The 15012-nt window shown below is 44.7% G+C and overlaps 1 protein-coding gene across 1 annotated transcript in view; it reads left to right on the top strand.

The window, feature by feature from the left end:
• Positions 1-450: 450 nt before the first annotated feature.
• LOC134582632 (serine/threonine-protein kinase N2-like) overlaps positions 451-15012 on the top strand; it is a 41424-nt gene continuing 26862 nt past the window's right edge. Inside the window, exons 1-2 of the mRNA XM_063439295.1 lie at positions 451-1234; positions 2077-2831. Coding sequence (XP_063295365.1) covers positions 451-1234; positions 2077-2831 — 1539 coding nt within the window. The remainder of the gene's footprint in view (positions 1235-2076; positions 2832-15012) is intronic.

Genomic DNA, 15012 nt, shown 5'->3' on the forward strand with positions numbered 1-15012 from the left:
TAGATTCCACGGCACGCAACCCAAAGTACAGAGAGGGCCCCACAAGTCACTCCCAGATCACGTCATACGATGTACGAGGCCCACCTTCCTGCCACAACGCTTCGGTGGCACATACATACGACAAACGCAAAATTACAGCCCTATCGTCCCATCGGCAAATAACATTACGATAACAGCTTCAGTAGCTACTACTAGTTACTGACAAGTCGCTTCAAACACTTGTGTCATTTATATAGGATGTCTCACGCATCTGACATAGCAGAAGACGTCTCCCCTCCCAGCACGCCTGTTAGGCCACCCACCCCTTTGATGGCCCCAGCAGCAGCCGAGAGCTCAGATAGTCCATGTTCATTGAGGTCATGGACTATTCCGAAAATTGCGGCGGAACTAAGACGTAGGGGTGTACCATACCCGGCCACGGCAAGAAAAGCCGAACTTTATAGGATTATGATGACAACCCCAGAGGCCCCTCAACCAGGATCCAGCTCACAGGATAATATGAATGAAACCTTAGCTGGACTACAAGTCACCATGACATCGATCCTAGCGTCCATTAGTAATATCAGCCAGAGAATGGACAGACTGGAAGCACCCGAACCAATTATCGTGGCACCAGACATCAATCTCACGCCAGGGGTTGAACACATAGCAGCACAGGGTAATGTGGCAGGGACACAAGTTGCGCAAAATCCTACCACTCATATCATCACTCCAGCACACTTGGTACCTCCTAACATTAGGAAAGACATTTTAGAAGGGAAAGATGTCAACCTTATTTCCCTTCTCATAGCATCCCAAGACGTGATGGAGAATAAGACCTTTAATTATGGGGATCTGTCAGTGGTAATGAAAGCAAGAGACCCCAGACTAAGTAAAAAATTAACCATACCGGAGTTTGTCCTAGCTTTCGGGATATATAGAGATGTTGTATGCACCAGTTTTCCACATCGTAGGGAAGAACTGGATTTGCATCTACACAAATTGGTGGATCTGGGACACAAGTACGGTGGCCATACCTTTTTTGAGTACCACAAGTCTTTTTCGGCTAAAGCAGCAGCAGCTTTGGTACAGTTCAACATAAGGACAGACTGGAGGCATTTAGATACGGAACTTTTTTGCCGTTATTTTGCCGGGCTCGTTCCACCGTCTTGTGCAATTTGTGCATCCAGTTCCCATTCCACCAATTTGTGCCCAAACAAACCAAGTCTTCCTACTACCAGCTACGCAGCTCCAGGTACCAATAATACGGACCAAAGGACATTTAAGGATAAATTAGGTAGGCCAATAGTTTTCCTAGGGAAGGCGCAGATATGTAATAACTTTAATGCAGGTGGATGCAGCTTCAGCGCTTGCAGGTTGTTACATGTCTGCACCATCTGCCACAGAGCTCACGCCAAAACGATGTGCCCTAACCGTTCCCTAAGAAATGACTGACTGAGGTCAACGTAGATACACTGGCATTTTACCTTAGTTCACATCCATCCAGGGACTTGGTACAATTTCTAATCACGGGTTTCACAGAAGGGTTTCACACAGGGTTGGTAGCACTGCCTTCAGGCACTATCGAATGCCGGAACTTACAATCTGCCACTACTGATCCAACAACAGTAGACGAACTGTTGAAAGCCGAAGTAGGGAATGGTTTCATGTTAGGGCCATTCACGAGGCCACCATTCACTTGTTGGAGAACCAGCCCAATAGGCGTGGCACGGGGCAAATACAACAATAAAGCACGTTTGATTATCGATTTGTCAGCCCCTCATTCAAGCACCACACCAAGCCTAAACTCACTTATACCTTCGTCCGAGTTTTCATTACAGTACGCCACAGTCGATAATGCAATACAGGCCATTTTGGAAGCAGGAAGGGCAGCGTGGCTAGGTAAAACTGATATTTCAAATGCATTTAAACTGCTCCCTCTGCACCCCTCTCTATGGCATTTGCATGGAGTTTGGTGGAAGGGATTATACTACTTCGCTAACCGACTGACATTTGGGGCTAAAAGTAGCCCCAAATTATTTGACATTTTTGCAGAGACACTGTGTTGGCTACTGCTGAATATCTGCTGTTGTCCAGTGGTTATACACTATCTGGACGACTTCCTAACAGTAGAAAAACAAGATACGATACCACACAGCATCAATAAGACGGTGGCCTTATTCAAGACGTTAGGCGTACCCGTGGCCGAGAACAAGACTATGGGCCCCACCACCAAGTTAACCTTCCTAGGTATTGACTTAGATTCAGCAGCCATGCAAGTCAGCCTGCCAGCAGACAAGGTTCAGAGAATCCGGGTAGAGATTGGGTCATTTCTCGATAACGGTACAACGTCGAGGAAGGATCTTCAGTCACTCCTGGGTTCTCTGAACTTCGCCATGAGAATAATACCACAGGGACGAGCCTTCATATCACGTCTCCTCAGGTTGTTACCCGATTTACCCAACGATGACAGCAGGGTTACACTGGACAGTCAGGCTAGGGCAGATCTGACTATGTGGCACCATTTCCTGTCAGACTGGAATGGGAGGAACTTGTTCATTCCACCACTAACATTAGAGTCCCCACTGTTATGGACAGATGCCGCAGGTCAAACAGGGTTCGCAGCCATCTTCGGGAATAGATGGTTGAGGGATGCTTGGCCTAGCGAAGCAGTAGGCTTACCCGCATTTACAAAAACTTCGGCACTTTTTGAAATCTACCCCATAGTGGCAGCAGCAAAAGTCTGGGGCCACTTATGGGGTGGTAAAGCTGTCAAGTGCTACTCCGACAATACGGCGGCTTGCGAGATTCTGAACAAAGGCAGGTCTTCATCACTAATCATCATGAGCCTGGTCAGGAGACTCACATGGTTGGCAGCCACACACAATTTTTTCCTGACTTGCATACACATACCAGGTCACCAAAATACAGCAGCTGACGCACTATCCTGTTTAAAATTGCAGGTCTTCAGACAGCTACACCCAACAGCGGAGGATTGGCCAAGCAAGGCACCGCAGTTCAGAGACCTCATCCTGGACTAAAAACAATCATCGAACATGGGAAAACACTAATACAAGCCTCACTATCCCCAAACACCAGACGCACATACAACCGTGCCTTAATCTTACTGCATAAGTTCATTACCGAATACGGTATCACGAATCATTACGGTTTAAGTACCTTAGTGGCATTCACCTCTTTTTGCCATCTTAATTTGAAACTGGCACACAACACCATAAAACTTTATTTAACCGGAATACAGCATTATGTAAGCAACACATATCCTGGTATAAAAAACTTCCTGTCCGCACATCCCATAAAAAACATGCTAAAAGGCATACAACGCCTAGACAGCCCTAAACCTACTACACGGTTACCAATTGACGCAGAAAAATTCAGGGCCTTATCAGACATGTTAGACACCAAACCCTTCGACAGTCAAACCAACAACACACTCAAAACAGCCATATACTTTGCCTTTTATGGGTTTATGCGTCCTAACGAACTCACACTTAATAACATCAATAACAAGGAAAATATGCTGCGTGTATCACACTTAAACAAAATAGGTGATCACTACACCTTATCGCTAAAACAGTCAAAAACCAATCAAGTAGGACCGCCTCTTGACATTCAGTTCTACCCAACCGGCAATCAGTGGTGTCCCGTACATTTATTCAATATATACATGGCAGGTAGGGCGGACCAGCCTAAACAAGCTCCTCTCCTTACCATACACGGTCAACCATTGACTACCTCAAAGTTCGTCAAATACGTAAGATTACTGTTCACAAGAATCGGGTTCGATCCCGCAGCTTATACAGGCCACTCATTTCGTATCGGAGCAGCCACATCCGCCTCCAGCCAAAACATACCAGTTCATATTATTAAAAGGCTTGGACGGTGGAAATCTTCGGCATACCATCGTTACATACCACAACCAGAGAAAGAATTGAGGCTTGCGTTCACACAATTGGCTAAATGAGGAATCAATGTTATTGATATTTGTGCATACGTAATAAAGTGTGGAATATAAATTCTCTTTTTGCCCTCTTTATTTACAGGCCAACCCGTACGTCGGTTTCGGCACACCTCAACCGACTTAGTATATTCTAATAATGTTTATAGGTATAAGTTGCTGTATACGGCCTTCTTCCCTGACCACAAATGAGAAGGCGGAGCCTGGAGTTGTGGGAGCGGTTGCAGCCGGCCTATTTAAACCCACTACTTCCCTTCATACTTTGCTGACAGCGCTTGGTCACTTCCGGTTGCCCCACCCACCTCTCCACAAAGGAAAGCTATTATATGGTTAGCCCTCTTTATTTACAGGCCAACCCGTATGTCGGTTTCGGCACACCTCAACCGACTTAGTATATTCTAATAATGTTAATAGGTATAAGTTGCTGTATACGGCCTTCTTCCCTGACCACACATATAGATATATATATATATATATGTATATATATATATATATATATATATGTATATATATATATATATATGTATGTATGTATATATATATATATGTATGTATGTATGTATGTATATGTATATATATATATATATATATATATATATATATATATATATATATATATATATATATATGTTTGTGCACAATGACTTATGGGGCTGCCATAGATTTTTTTTCCAGGGCTGCTTCGTGTCCCCAGTCCGGCCCTGCCCCCAATCCCTTCTTTCTCCAGTCACTTCTAAACAGCGAACGTAGGAAACGTATCCCCTGTGTGCAGATTACCTTATACTGTTGTGTTGTCCTCCTTTTTATTTATTTTTATAATGAAATAAAGGTGAAGATGATATGGCTTGATATAATTTTCAATAATATAACAATTCTCCTAGGTCTGTATTTCAATTTGCTTGTGTCTTTAGACAGATTTCAGGAAAGTAAGCACATTCATTTAACCCCTTAAGGACGGCGGGCGTACTATGCCGTCCTTGGGGACCCGGCTCTAATTGCCGACGGGCGGCATAGTACGTGCCCACCATACAAGGGACTTACCTACTCGCTGGGTATCCCCCGCCGGCGATCCACTGGTGACAAGCCCATGCTTCGAATATACTCCATTGACTACAACCCTCTGTTGCCTGTCACTCAGCCACTGCCTTACCCATTCAACAATATTGGAATCCAAAGATTGCAGTTTATTGATAAGCCTTCTATGTGCAACAGTGTCAAAAGCCTTACTGAAATCTAGGTAAGCAATGTCTACTGCAAGACCCTGATCTATTATTTTAGTTACCCAATCAAATAAATCAATAAGATTAGTTTGGCATGATCTCCTTGAAGTAAACCCATGTTGTCTCTGATCTTGAAATCCATGTGTTTTTAGATGTTCAACAATCTGATCCTTTAACATGGTTTCCATCACTTTCCCCACTACTGTAGTAAGGCTTACTGGCCTATAGTTGCCCGACTCCTCCCTACTACCTTTCTTGTGAATGGGCACAACATTCGCTAACTTCCAATCTTCTGGGACTACTTCTGTTAACAATGATTGGTTAAATAAATCTGTTAATGGTTTTGCTAGTACACCACTAAGCTCTTTTAATAACTTTGGGTGTATTCCATCAGGTCCCATTGACTTATTTGTCTTTACTTTTGGCAGTTGAAATAGAACCTCTTCCTCTGTAAACTCACATGTAACATATGACTAATTTGTCCTTTTCCTAAACGAGGCCCATTTCCTTCATTTTCATCTGTAAATACTGAACAAAAATATTCATTGAGGCAGTCAGCTAGACCTTTATCCTCTTCTACATACCTTCCTTCTTTTGTTTTTAATCTAACTAATCCTTATTTTACTTTCCTTTTCTCATGTATGTATCTAAAAAATGTTTTGTCCCTGTTTTTTTTTTTTTTTTTACTGGCTGTGCTATTTTCTCTTCTGTGTGTGATTTGGAAGCTCTTATAACTATGTTTAATAATGTTTTAAAGGGACACTATAGTCACCTGAACAACTTTAGCTTAATGAAGCAGTTTTGGTGTATAGAACATGCCCCTGCAGCCTCACTGCTCAATCCTCTGCCATTTAGGAGTTAAATCCCTTTGTTTATGAACCCTAGTCACACCTCCCTGCATGTGACTTGCACAGCCTTCCATAAACACTTCCTGTAAAGAGAGCCCTATTTAGGCTTTCTTTATTGCAAGTTCTGTTTAATTAAGATGTTCTTATCCCCTGCTACGTTAATAGCTTGCTAGACCCTGCAAGAGCCTCCTGTATGTGAATAAAGTTCAATTTAGAGATTGAGATATAATTATTTAAGGTAAATTACATCTGTTTGAAAGTGAAACCAGTTTTCTTTTCATGCAGGCTCTGTCAATCATAGCCAGGGGAGGTGTGGCTTGGGTTGCATAAACAGAAACAAAGTGATTTAACTCCTAAATGACAGTGAATTGAGCAGTGAAATTGCAGGGGAATGATCTATACACTAAAACTGCTTTATTTAGCTAAAGTAATTTAGGTGATTATAGTGTTCCTTTAAAGAAAACTAGATCAGTTTGGAAAAAAAGAACAGATCCTGAGCGAGGAAGAGAAGAGGAGCGATTGGGGAATGGCATGACAGTGCAGCTTTAAGAGTTATTATAGTCCCAACCAATGTGTTGTTACGTCTCGGTTGTTTTTATAATTCAGTATAGACTTGCAGACTCCAGCAGTGTAAATCCTTGTGCCAAGATTTCCTCCTTTGTGTGTAAGCTGCTGATTATAATAAATAGAATGTGAAGACTTCAGTATGAAAGTGATACACGGGTGCAACCGTTTTTGTGGTGATTAATGAAACTATTTATTTAGTAAAAACCTTTTTGAATCATTAAAAACCTTCATTGACATGTCTTGCTCTTTACACTAGGAAAGTTATCTTGGAAGGAACTCCACTGCCCCAACAATCCTTTCATAAACTGATCAAGGACGATTTGCCGTAAGTAACTCAGTAATCAGAACTCCCAGCGGAAATGGAAAGGACTTTGTATTAGTAAGTTTGCCTTATATATTGTAAAGATTCATGGGTTAATTCGCTATACAGGAATATTGGAGAAATGATAAGAAAATTGCAAATGTTAACTAGAATATCAAAAAGAGCTGAATAGTTGGAGAATTTTTCCAGTTTTTCTTTGTGCCCCTCTCCCCAGTACTCTTCTATGGGAACAACTGGATTGGACAACAGTTATCTTTTCTAGGGCGGAGTGTCTGCTCCCAAGAGACTGACCAGGCATTGGATTAAAGGTAAGTTTTAGAGCCTACATGCAGGGCCGGTGCAAGGATTTCTGACATCCTAGACAAAGATCCATTTTGCCGCCCCCTCATGTCACTTACTCGCTGACACACACACACTCGCTGGCTGACAGACACACACACACTCGCTCACTAACTGACTGAGACACACACTGGCTCGCTCGCTGACTGACTGACTGAGACACACACTGGCTCGCTGACTGACTGACTGAGACACACACTCGCTGACATACATACTCTCACTCACTGCCTCTCTGTGAGAGGCGGCCGGAGAGTCAGGTGAGTAACCGTCTGTTCCACCCTCTGCCAGCCCAGCCACCCCATCACCCTCTGCCATCCACCTTCTGCCAGTCCTATCACCCTCTGCCAGTCCAGCCACCTCCATCACTCTGCCAGTCCAGCCACCTCCATCACCCTCTGCCAGTCCAGCCACCTCCATCACTCTCTTCCAGTCCTATCACCCTCTGTCAGCCAAGCCAAGCAGCAATTGCCTAGAACACCTGCCTTGCAAAGACTTCTCATCGAGCTGAATTGGGAAGTCTGTGATTGGACAGACACAGAAAGTCTGGTGGGGTTAGAAGGGGGGGGGAGGGAGGGGGAGAGCTTGCAAATTATGTTGACAAGAGATCTGCAGGTTTAGCAAACTGTTTTAATTTATTTTTTCAACTTGTATTTTATTGAATTTTTTTTTTTTTGCGTGAGTACAACATAGAGAACGACAAAGCTAATTTTAGATATACCGCAAGCAAAAATGCTTAATTAAACATATGCATTTTTGCATATGGGCTATATCTACAAAACAGCGATTTTTATTTATTTTGTATTTGGGCAGGGGAGTGTCCCTTTAATTTATTTATATATCTTGTGAATCTATTGTACAATGCAGCTGAAATTGCTGGCGCTTTTAAAATAATATTGTGGGGGGGCAAAAAGTAAATGTGATAAATGCATGTGGTTTTCATTTAACATTACATTTATTTCATTCTAATGCAGCGTTTTCCAATTGGTGTTCCGCGAAACCCTAGGGTTCTGCGAGAACAAAACTGGGGTACTGCCATGATTCGCCACATCAAAGATGGCCACCGCTCCCTGCTGTCCCAGGACAGTCAGAAACAATTTTTATTGTTTTTTTGTAAAAGTGTATGGGGTACAGAAAATAAATGGGAAAATGGAATTTATAAAGCAGGTATTACTTTGTCGACATAATTGACCGGTATTCTGTACATTCATAACATCGTCATTCGTTTTGTAGTACGTCAATAAGTTAAACACATAATATAGAGCGCAGTACAATAAACAAAATGGTAACCCATAGTATAATGTGCCTTTAGGGCAACATATAATATGAAACAGGCTGTGGTACATATTGGAACTCGCCTTTTACAATTGTTATTGATACACAGGTTACAACAACTTTGGTGACGTCAAAGCGAGTATTAAGTGGCATCGTAGTTGTTCAACAGCACTTTACAACTTTAGACAGTAACAAAAAATCGATATTGCATTCTATTGTTCAATTCGGATAATTGTACACATATTCATATATTATGTAGGCATACATTACATACACATATGTTAAATAGATTTATTCCCATGTCTCGGGAGTTGGCTTCTCCCACCCAATGTACTCTTTATTATGCTATTACATCTTATGTAACATATGGGGTATGTTGTGCTGTGGATCTGTAGAATTGTGCTGGTGTGTGTGAAGGTTGGTGGTGACTGTGTGGCAGAGACGAACCAGTGTTCATGAACATTGGCTAAACAGTACCTGCTTGTCTGTATTGAAACCTATAACATATGATGTTGGGGAAAGAAACTATTTACAATGTGGGTAGCTCTCATGTGCGACGCCGCCTCCCATCCAGGAATGTCGAATTTGTAGATGTATTACTGAACCTTCAAGCCATTTACCAAACACTACCAAACACGTATATAGTACAGGAGGGACCCCATCTGGGATTGATTGGAAATCAATGGCCATTTTTATAAAAAGGGGATATCTACTAAACTGATATAGTGCTCTGACTATTTTATTTTTAAAGGGCGCTTGTTTTTAATGTTATGTGAGTGCAGAGCCTTTCTGTAATGAGTTATATAGTATTTTAACTATATTTTATTTTGACTGTAGCAACAGATATCTATATAATTTTATATGGCCAAAGCTGTAAAGCATATTTAGCTAGCTATATAGAAAGATGGATAAGTGGATTTTTAGGAACTTGTATCTTCAAGTACTTGAGAACTAAGACACTAAAGCATCCTATCATAGTGGACCAAGGAAGCATCACTAGCCAATCCATTATATTTAGGATTTATCAAATACCGTCACAATCCAGTTCAGGTGCAGACAGGACACACATTGCATTGGTGAAGGAGAAAACATATATCATAGTGTTCTGTTATAAAGAGTGGTCGAAAGAACTAGAGTTGGGGAAATCATCATGAAACCACTGGAACCAGCAGGCATATTCTAATGGTGATTCCTCCCTTTTTAAATTTTTGTACCACTGTTTAGAACAGACACTTTGATAAATCTCTCACATGTAGGGTTGCCACTTAACTGGTATTTTACTAGCACAGCCGGTATTTAGATTGTATGTGTAACGGATCACCTGGCATCCCGACTGGGTACCTCTGTTGAAGGATGCTCCTAGCGCTTACAGAGGGCTCCAAGCGCTCCGCAGACACCACAACCACCGCAGACCCCACGAACCGCCGCAGCTTGGTTGGGGTCTTGCCGTCTCCTACCCACCCTGGACCTACGACAAGGCTCCAGGTTCCAGGGGGTGAACCTCTCCTCCAAGAGAGTGAAGCAGGAACAGGCTCTTAAAAGAGCCTAGAAGTGATTATCCAAGGGAGCATGCAGAGCATAGCAATCCCTTGTAGTGATATAGCGATTCCCCCAATAAGAGACAGGACTCTAGATTGAGGGTGAAGAAGAACTCTGATATTTATTGGCAGGTACTCTGCTTTTATGCAGTGCTCCCCTGCAAGGGAGACGCCCACCGGCAATTAGGCATTAACCAATCAAATATCGATTACATCCCACATATTCCCTCCCCTCTGCTTGGGAGATAATTGAGTTTCTTACTGTATCTACTCAATTATCTCCAAGCTAAAACTTATACATTTTTATAACTTTAAAACTATACATTCAATCTTCCAAAAGTTAGTCGAAAATGACTAAGTCCCGTTCGAATAAGTTAAAATGGCCGCCGCCACGTGTTTGTTTGTCGAATGGCGGCCACTTCGACGACTTCGGCACCTCGACTGCATTCGAAGTGCCAGTTTAAAAGTTGTAACACTACTCCAAAGTATTCATTATGCCCAAATGTAGTTTGTAAAGGGCAATACATCCCAGGGCCATAGTCGCAGGGCAGGAGGCTGGCAAACAGGCCCCTCCAAAAACCAGTGGCAAGGTTACTTTCGCCACAGTATGGCCGGTGCCGATTTGCAGAAATGCCAGCAATGCAAAGGCCGCTATTTTTTTTCTGTACTGTTCTCTGTTCTCAGGTGATGTGGATCCAGTGGGGTAGCAGCAAGAGAAGTGCACCCTGTCCATCCAGGTATCCATACTAGGTACCTGTGTTTATTTTACTGTAAATGCATGTAATACTTTATTGCCGATTTGCAGTACATCCTGAGGGGAAAACTTATTCACATAGGATCCTCCTGCTGTCCTGCCTGACAACTTTTTCTCCATCTCCCTGTTGTGCTACCTGGCTCTTCCTTCCCCATCCTTCTGCTTTCCTGCCTGGCTCCTCCTTCCCCATTCTCTTGCTTTCCTGCCTGGCTCCTCCTTTCCCATCCTCTTGCTGTCCTGCCTGGCTCCTTTTTCCCCATCCTCCTGCTGTCTCCTTTTGCCCCATCCTCCTGCTGTCCTGCCTGGCTCCTTTTTCCCCATCCTCCTGCTGTCTCCTTTTTCCCCATCCTCCTGCTGTCTTGCCTGAATCCTTTTTCCCCATCCTCCTGCTGTCTTGCCTGTCCTTTTTCCCCATTCTCCTGCTGTCTTGCCTGTCCTTTTTCCCCATCCTCCTGCTGTCTTGCCTGTCCTTTTTCCCCATCCTCCTGCTCTCTTGCCTGAATCCTTTTTCCCCATCCTCCTGCTCTCTTGCCTGAATCCTTTTCCCCATCCTCCTGCTGTCTTGCCTGGCTCCTCCTTTCCCATTCTCCTACTGTCTTGCCTGGCTCCTCCTTTCCCATTATCCTGCTGTCCTGCCTGGCTTCTCCTTTTGGATCCTCCTACTGTCATGCCTGGCTCCTCCTTCTAGATCCTCCTGCTGTCTTGTCTGGCTCCAGCTTCCCCATCCTCCTGCTGTCTTGTCTGGCTCCAGCTTCCCCATCCTCCTGCTGTCCTGTCTGGCTCATCCTTTCTCATTCTCCTGCTGTCCTGCCTGGCTCCTCCTTTCCCCATTATTCTGCTGTCCTGCCTGGCTCCTCCTTCCCCATTATCCTGCTGTCCTGCATGTCTCATCCTTCCCCATACTCCTGCTATCATGTCTAGCTCCCAGTGGAGTCTCTAGGATTCATTTTTAGGGGGGGCACATGGTGGTCCAGGGACAAAAGTAGGGGGGCACATTTAACCCCGCCCTAGCCGCAGTGTAACCCCGCCCCTGCCGCATGTTAAGCCCCACCCCCGACAACATGTGTTGTTTTTTTAATAATCCCTTGTGGAGGATTTATTATTTTCCACCAGGGATTATTAAAAAAAACAAACACATTTCCCTTGATACAGTGCCATAGTTGGCACTGTATCCATATACACACACAGACTGCGGAGTCCATACACACACAAAAGCTTCCTCACTAGCAGGCAGACACACACACAGACTGCTGAGTCCATACACAGACACACAGACTGCTGAGTCCATACACAGACACACAGACTGCTGAGTCCATACACAGACACACAGACTGCTGAGTCCATACACAGACACACAGACTGCTGAGTCCATACACAGACACACAGACTGCTGAGTCCATACACAGACACACAGACTGCTGAGTCCATACACAGACACACAGACTGCTGAGTCCATACACAGACACACAGACTGCTGAGTCCATACACAGACACACAGACTGCTGAGTCCATACACAGACACACAGACTGCTGAGTCCATACACAGACACACAGACTGCTGAGTCCATACACAGACACACAGACTGCTGAGTCCATACACAGACACACAGACTGCTGAGTCCATACACAGACACACAGACTGCTGAGTCCATACACAGACACACAGACTGCTGAGTCCATACACAGACACACAGACTGCTGAGTCCATACACACACACACACAGACTGCTGAGTTCATATACACAGACTGCTGAGTCTATCCACAGACACAGACTGCTGAGTCTATCCACAGACACAGACTGCTGAGTCTATCCACAGACACAGACTGCTGAGTCTATCCACAGACACAGACTGCTGAGTCTATCCACAGACACAGACTGCTGAGTCTATCCACAGACACAGACTGCTGAGTCTATCCACAGACACAGACTGCTGAGTCTATCCACAGACACAGACTGCTGAGTCTATCCACAGACACAGACTGCTGAGTCTATCCACAGACACAGACTGCTGAGTCTATCCACAGACACAGACTGCTGAGTCTATCCACAGACACAGACTGCTGAGTCTATCCACAGACACAGACTGCTGAGTCTATCCACAGACACAGACTGCTGAGTCTATCCACAGACACAGACTGCTGAGTCTATCCACAGACACAGACTGCTGAGTCTATCCACAGACACAGACTGCTGAGTCTATCCACAGACACAGACTGCTGAGTCTATCCACAGACACAGACTGCTGAGTCTATCCACAGACACAGACTGCTGAGTCTATCCACAGACACAGACTGCTGAGTCTATCCACAGACACAGACTGCTGAGTCTATCCACAGACACAGACTGCTGAGTCTATCCACAGACACAGACTGCTGAGTCTATCCACAGACACAGACTGCTGAGTCTATCCACAGACACAGACTGCTGAGTCTATCCACAGACACAGACTGCTGAGTCTATCCACAGACACAGACTGCTGAGTCTATCCACAGACACAGACTGCTGAGTCTATCCACAGACACAGACTGCTGAGTCTATCCACAGACACAGACTGCTGAGTCTATCCACAGACACAGACTGCTGAGTCTATCCACAGACACAGACTGCTGAGTCTATCCACAGACACAGACTGCTGAGTCTATCCACAGACACAGACTGCTGAGTCTATCCACAGACACAGACTGCTGAGTCTATCCACAGACACAGACTGCTGAGTCTATCCACAGACACAGACTGCTGAGTCTATCCACAGACACAGACTGCTGAGTCTATCCACAGACACAGACTGCTGAGTCTATCCACAGACACAGACTGCTGAGTCTATCCACAGACACAGACTGCTGAGTCTATCCACAGACACAGACTGCTGAGTCTATCCACAGACACAGACTGCTGAGTCTATCCACAGACACAGACTGCTGAGTCTATCCACAGACACAGACTGCTGAGTCTATCCACAGACACAGACTGCTGAGTCTATCCACAGACACAGACTGCTGAGTCTATCCACAGACACAGACTGCTGAGTCTATCCACAGACACAGACTGCTGAGTCTATCCACAGACACAGACTGCTGAGTCTATCCACAGACACAGACTGCTGAGTCTATCCACAGACACAGACTGCTGAGTCTATCCACAGACACAGACTGCTGAGTCTATCCACAGACACAGACTGCTGAGTCTATCCACAGACACAGACTGCTGAGTCTATCCACAGACACAGACTGCTGAGTCTATCCACAGACACAGACTGCTGAGTCTATCCACAGACACAGACTGCTGAGTCTATCCACAGACACAGACTGCTGAGTCTATCCACAGACACAGACTGCTGAGTCTATCCACAGACACAGACTGCTGAGTCTATCCACAGACACAGACTGCTGAGTCTATCCACAGACACAGACTGCTGAGTCTATCCACAGACACAGACTGCTGAGTCTATCCACAGACACAGACTGCTGAGTCTATCCACAGACACAGACTGCTGAGTCTATCCACAGACACAGACTGCTGAGTCTATCCACAGACACAGACTGCTGAGTCTATCCACAGACACAGACTGCTGAGTCTATCCACAGACACAGACTGCTGAGTCTATCCACAGACACAGACTGCTGAGTCTATCCACAGACACAGACTGCTGAGTCTATCCACAGACACAGACTGCTGAGTCTATCCACAGACACAGACTGCTGAGTCTATCCACAGACACAGACTGCTGAGTCTATCCACAGACACAGACTGCTGAGTCTATCCACAGACACAGACTGCTGAGTCTATCCACAGACACAGACTGCTGAGTCTATCCACAGACACAGACTGCTGAGTCTATCCACAGACACAGACTGCTGAGTCTATCCACAGACACAGACTGCTGAGTCTATCCACAGACACAGACTGCTGAGTCTATCCACAGACACAGACTGCTGAGTCTATCCACAGACACAGACTGCTGAGTCTATCCACAGACACAGACTGCTGAGTCTATCCACAGACACAGACTGCTGAGTCTATCCACAGACACAGACTGCTGAGTCTATCCACAGACACAGACTGCTGAGTCTATCCACAGACACAGACTGCTGAGTCTATCCACAGACACAGACTGCTGAGTCTATCCACAGACACAGACTGCTGAGTCTATCCACAGACACAGACTGCTGAGTCTATCCACAGACACAGACTG

The sequence above is a fragment of the Pelobates fuscus genome, chromosome 13, assembly GCF_036172605.1.
Source record: "Pelobates fuscus isolate aPelFus1 chromosome 13, aPelFus1.pri, whole genome shotgun sequence".
In the NCBI taxonomy this organism is placed as follows: domain Eukaryota; kingdom Metazoa; phylum Chordata; class Amphibia; order Anura; family Pelobatidae; genus Pelobates; species Pelobates fuscus.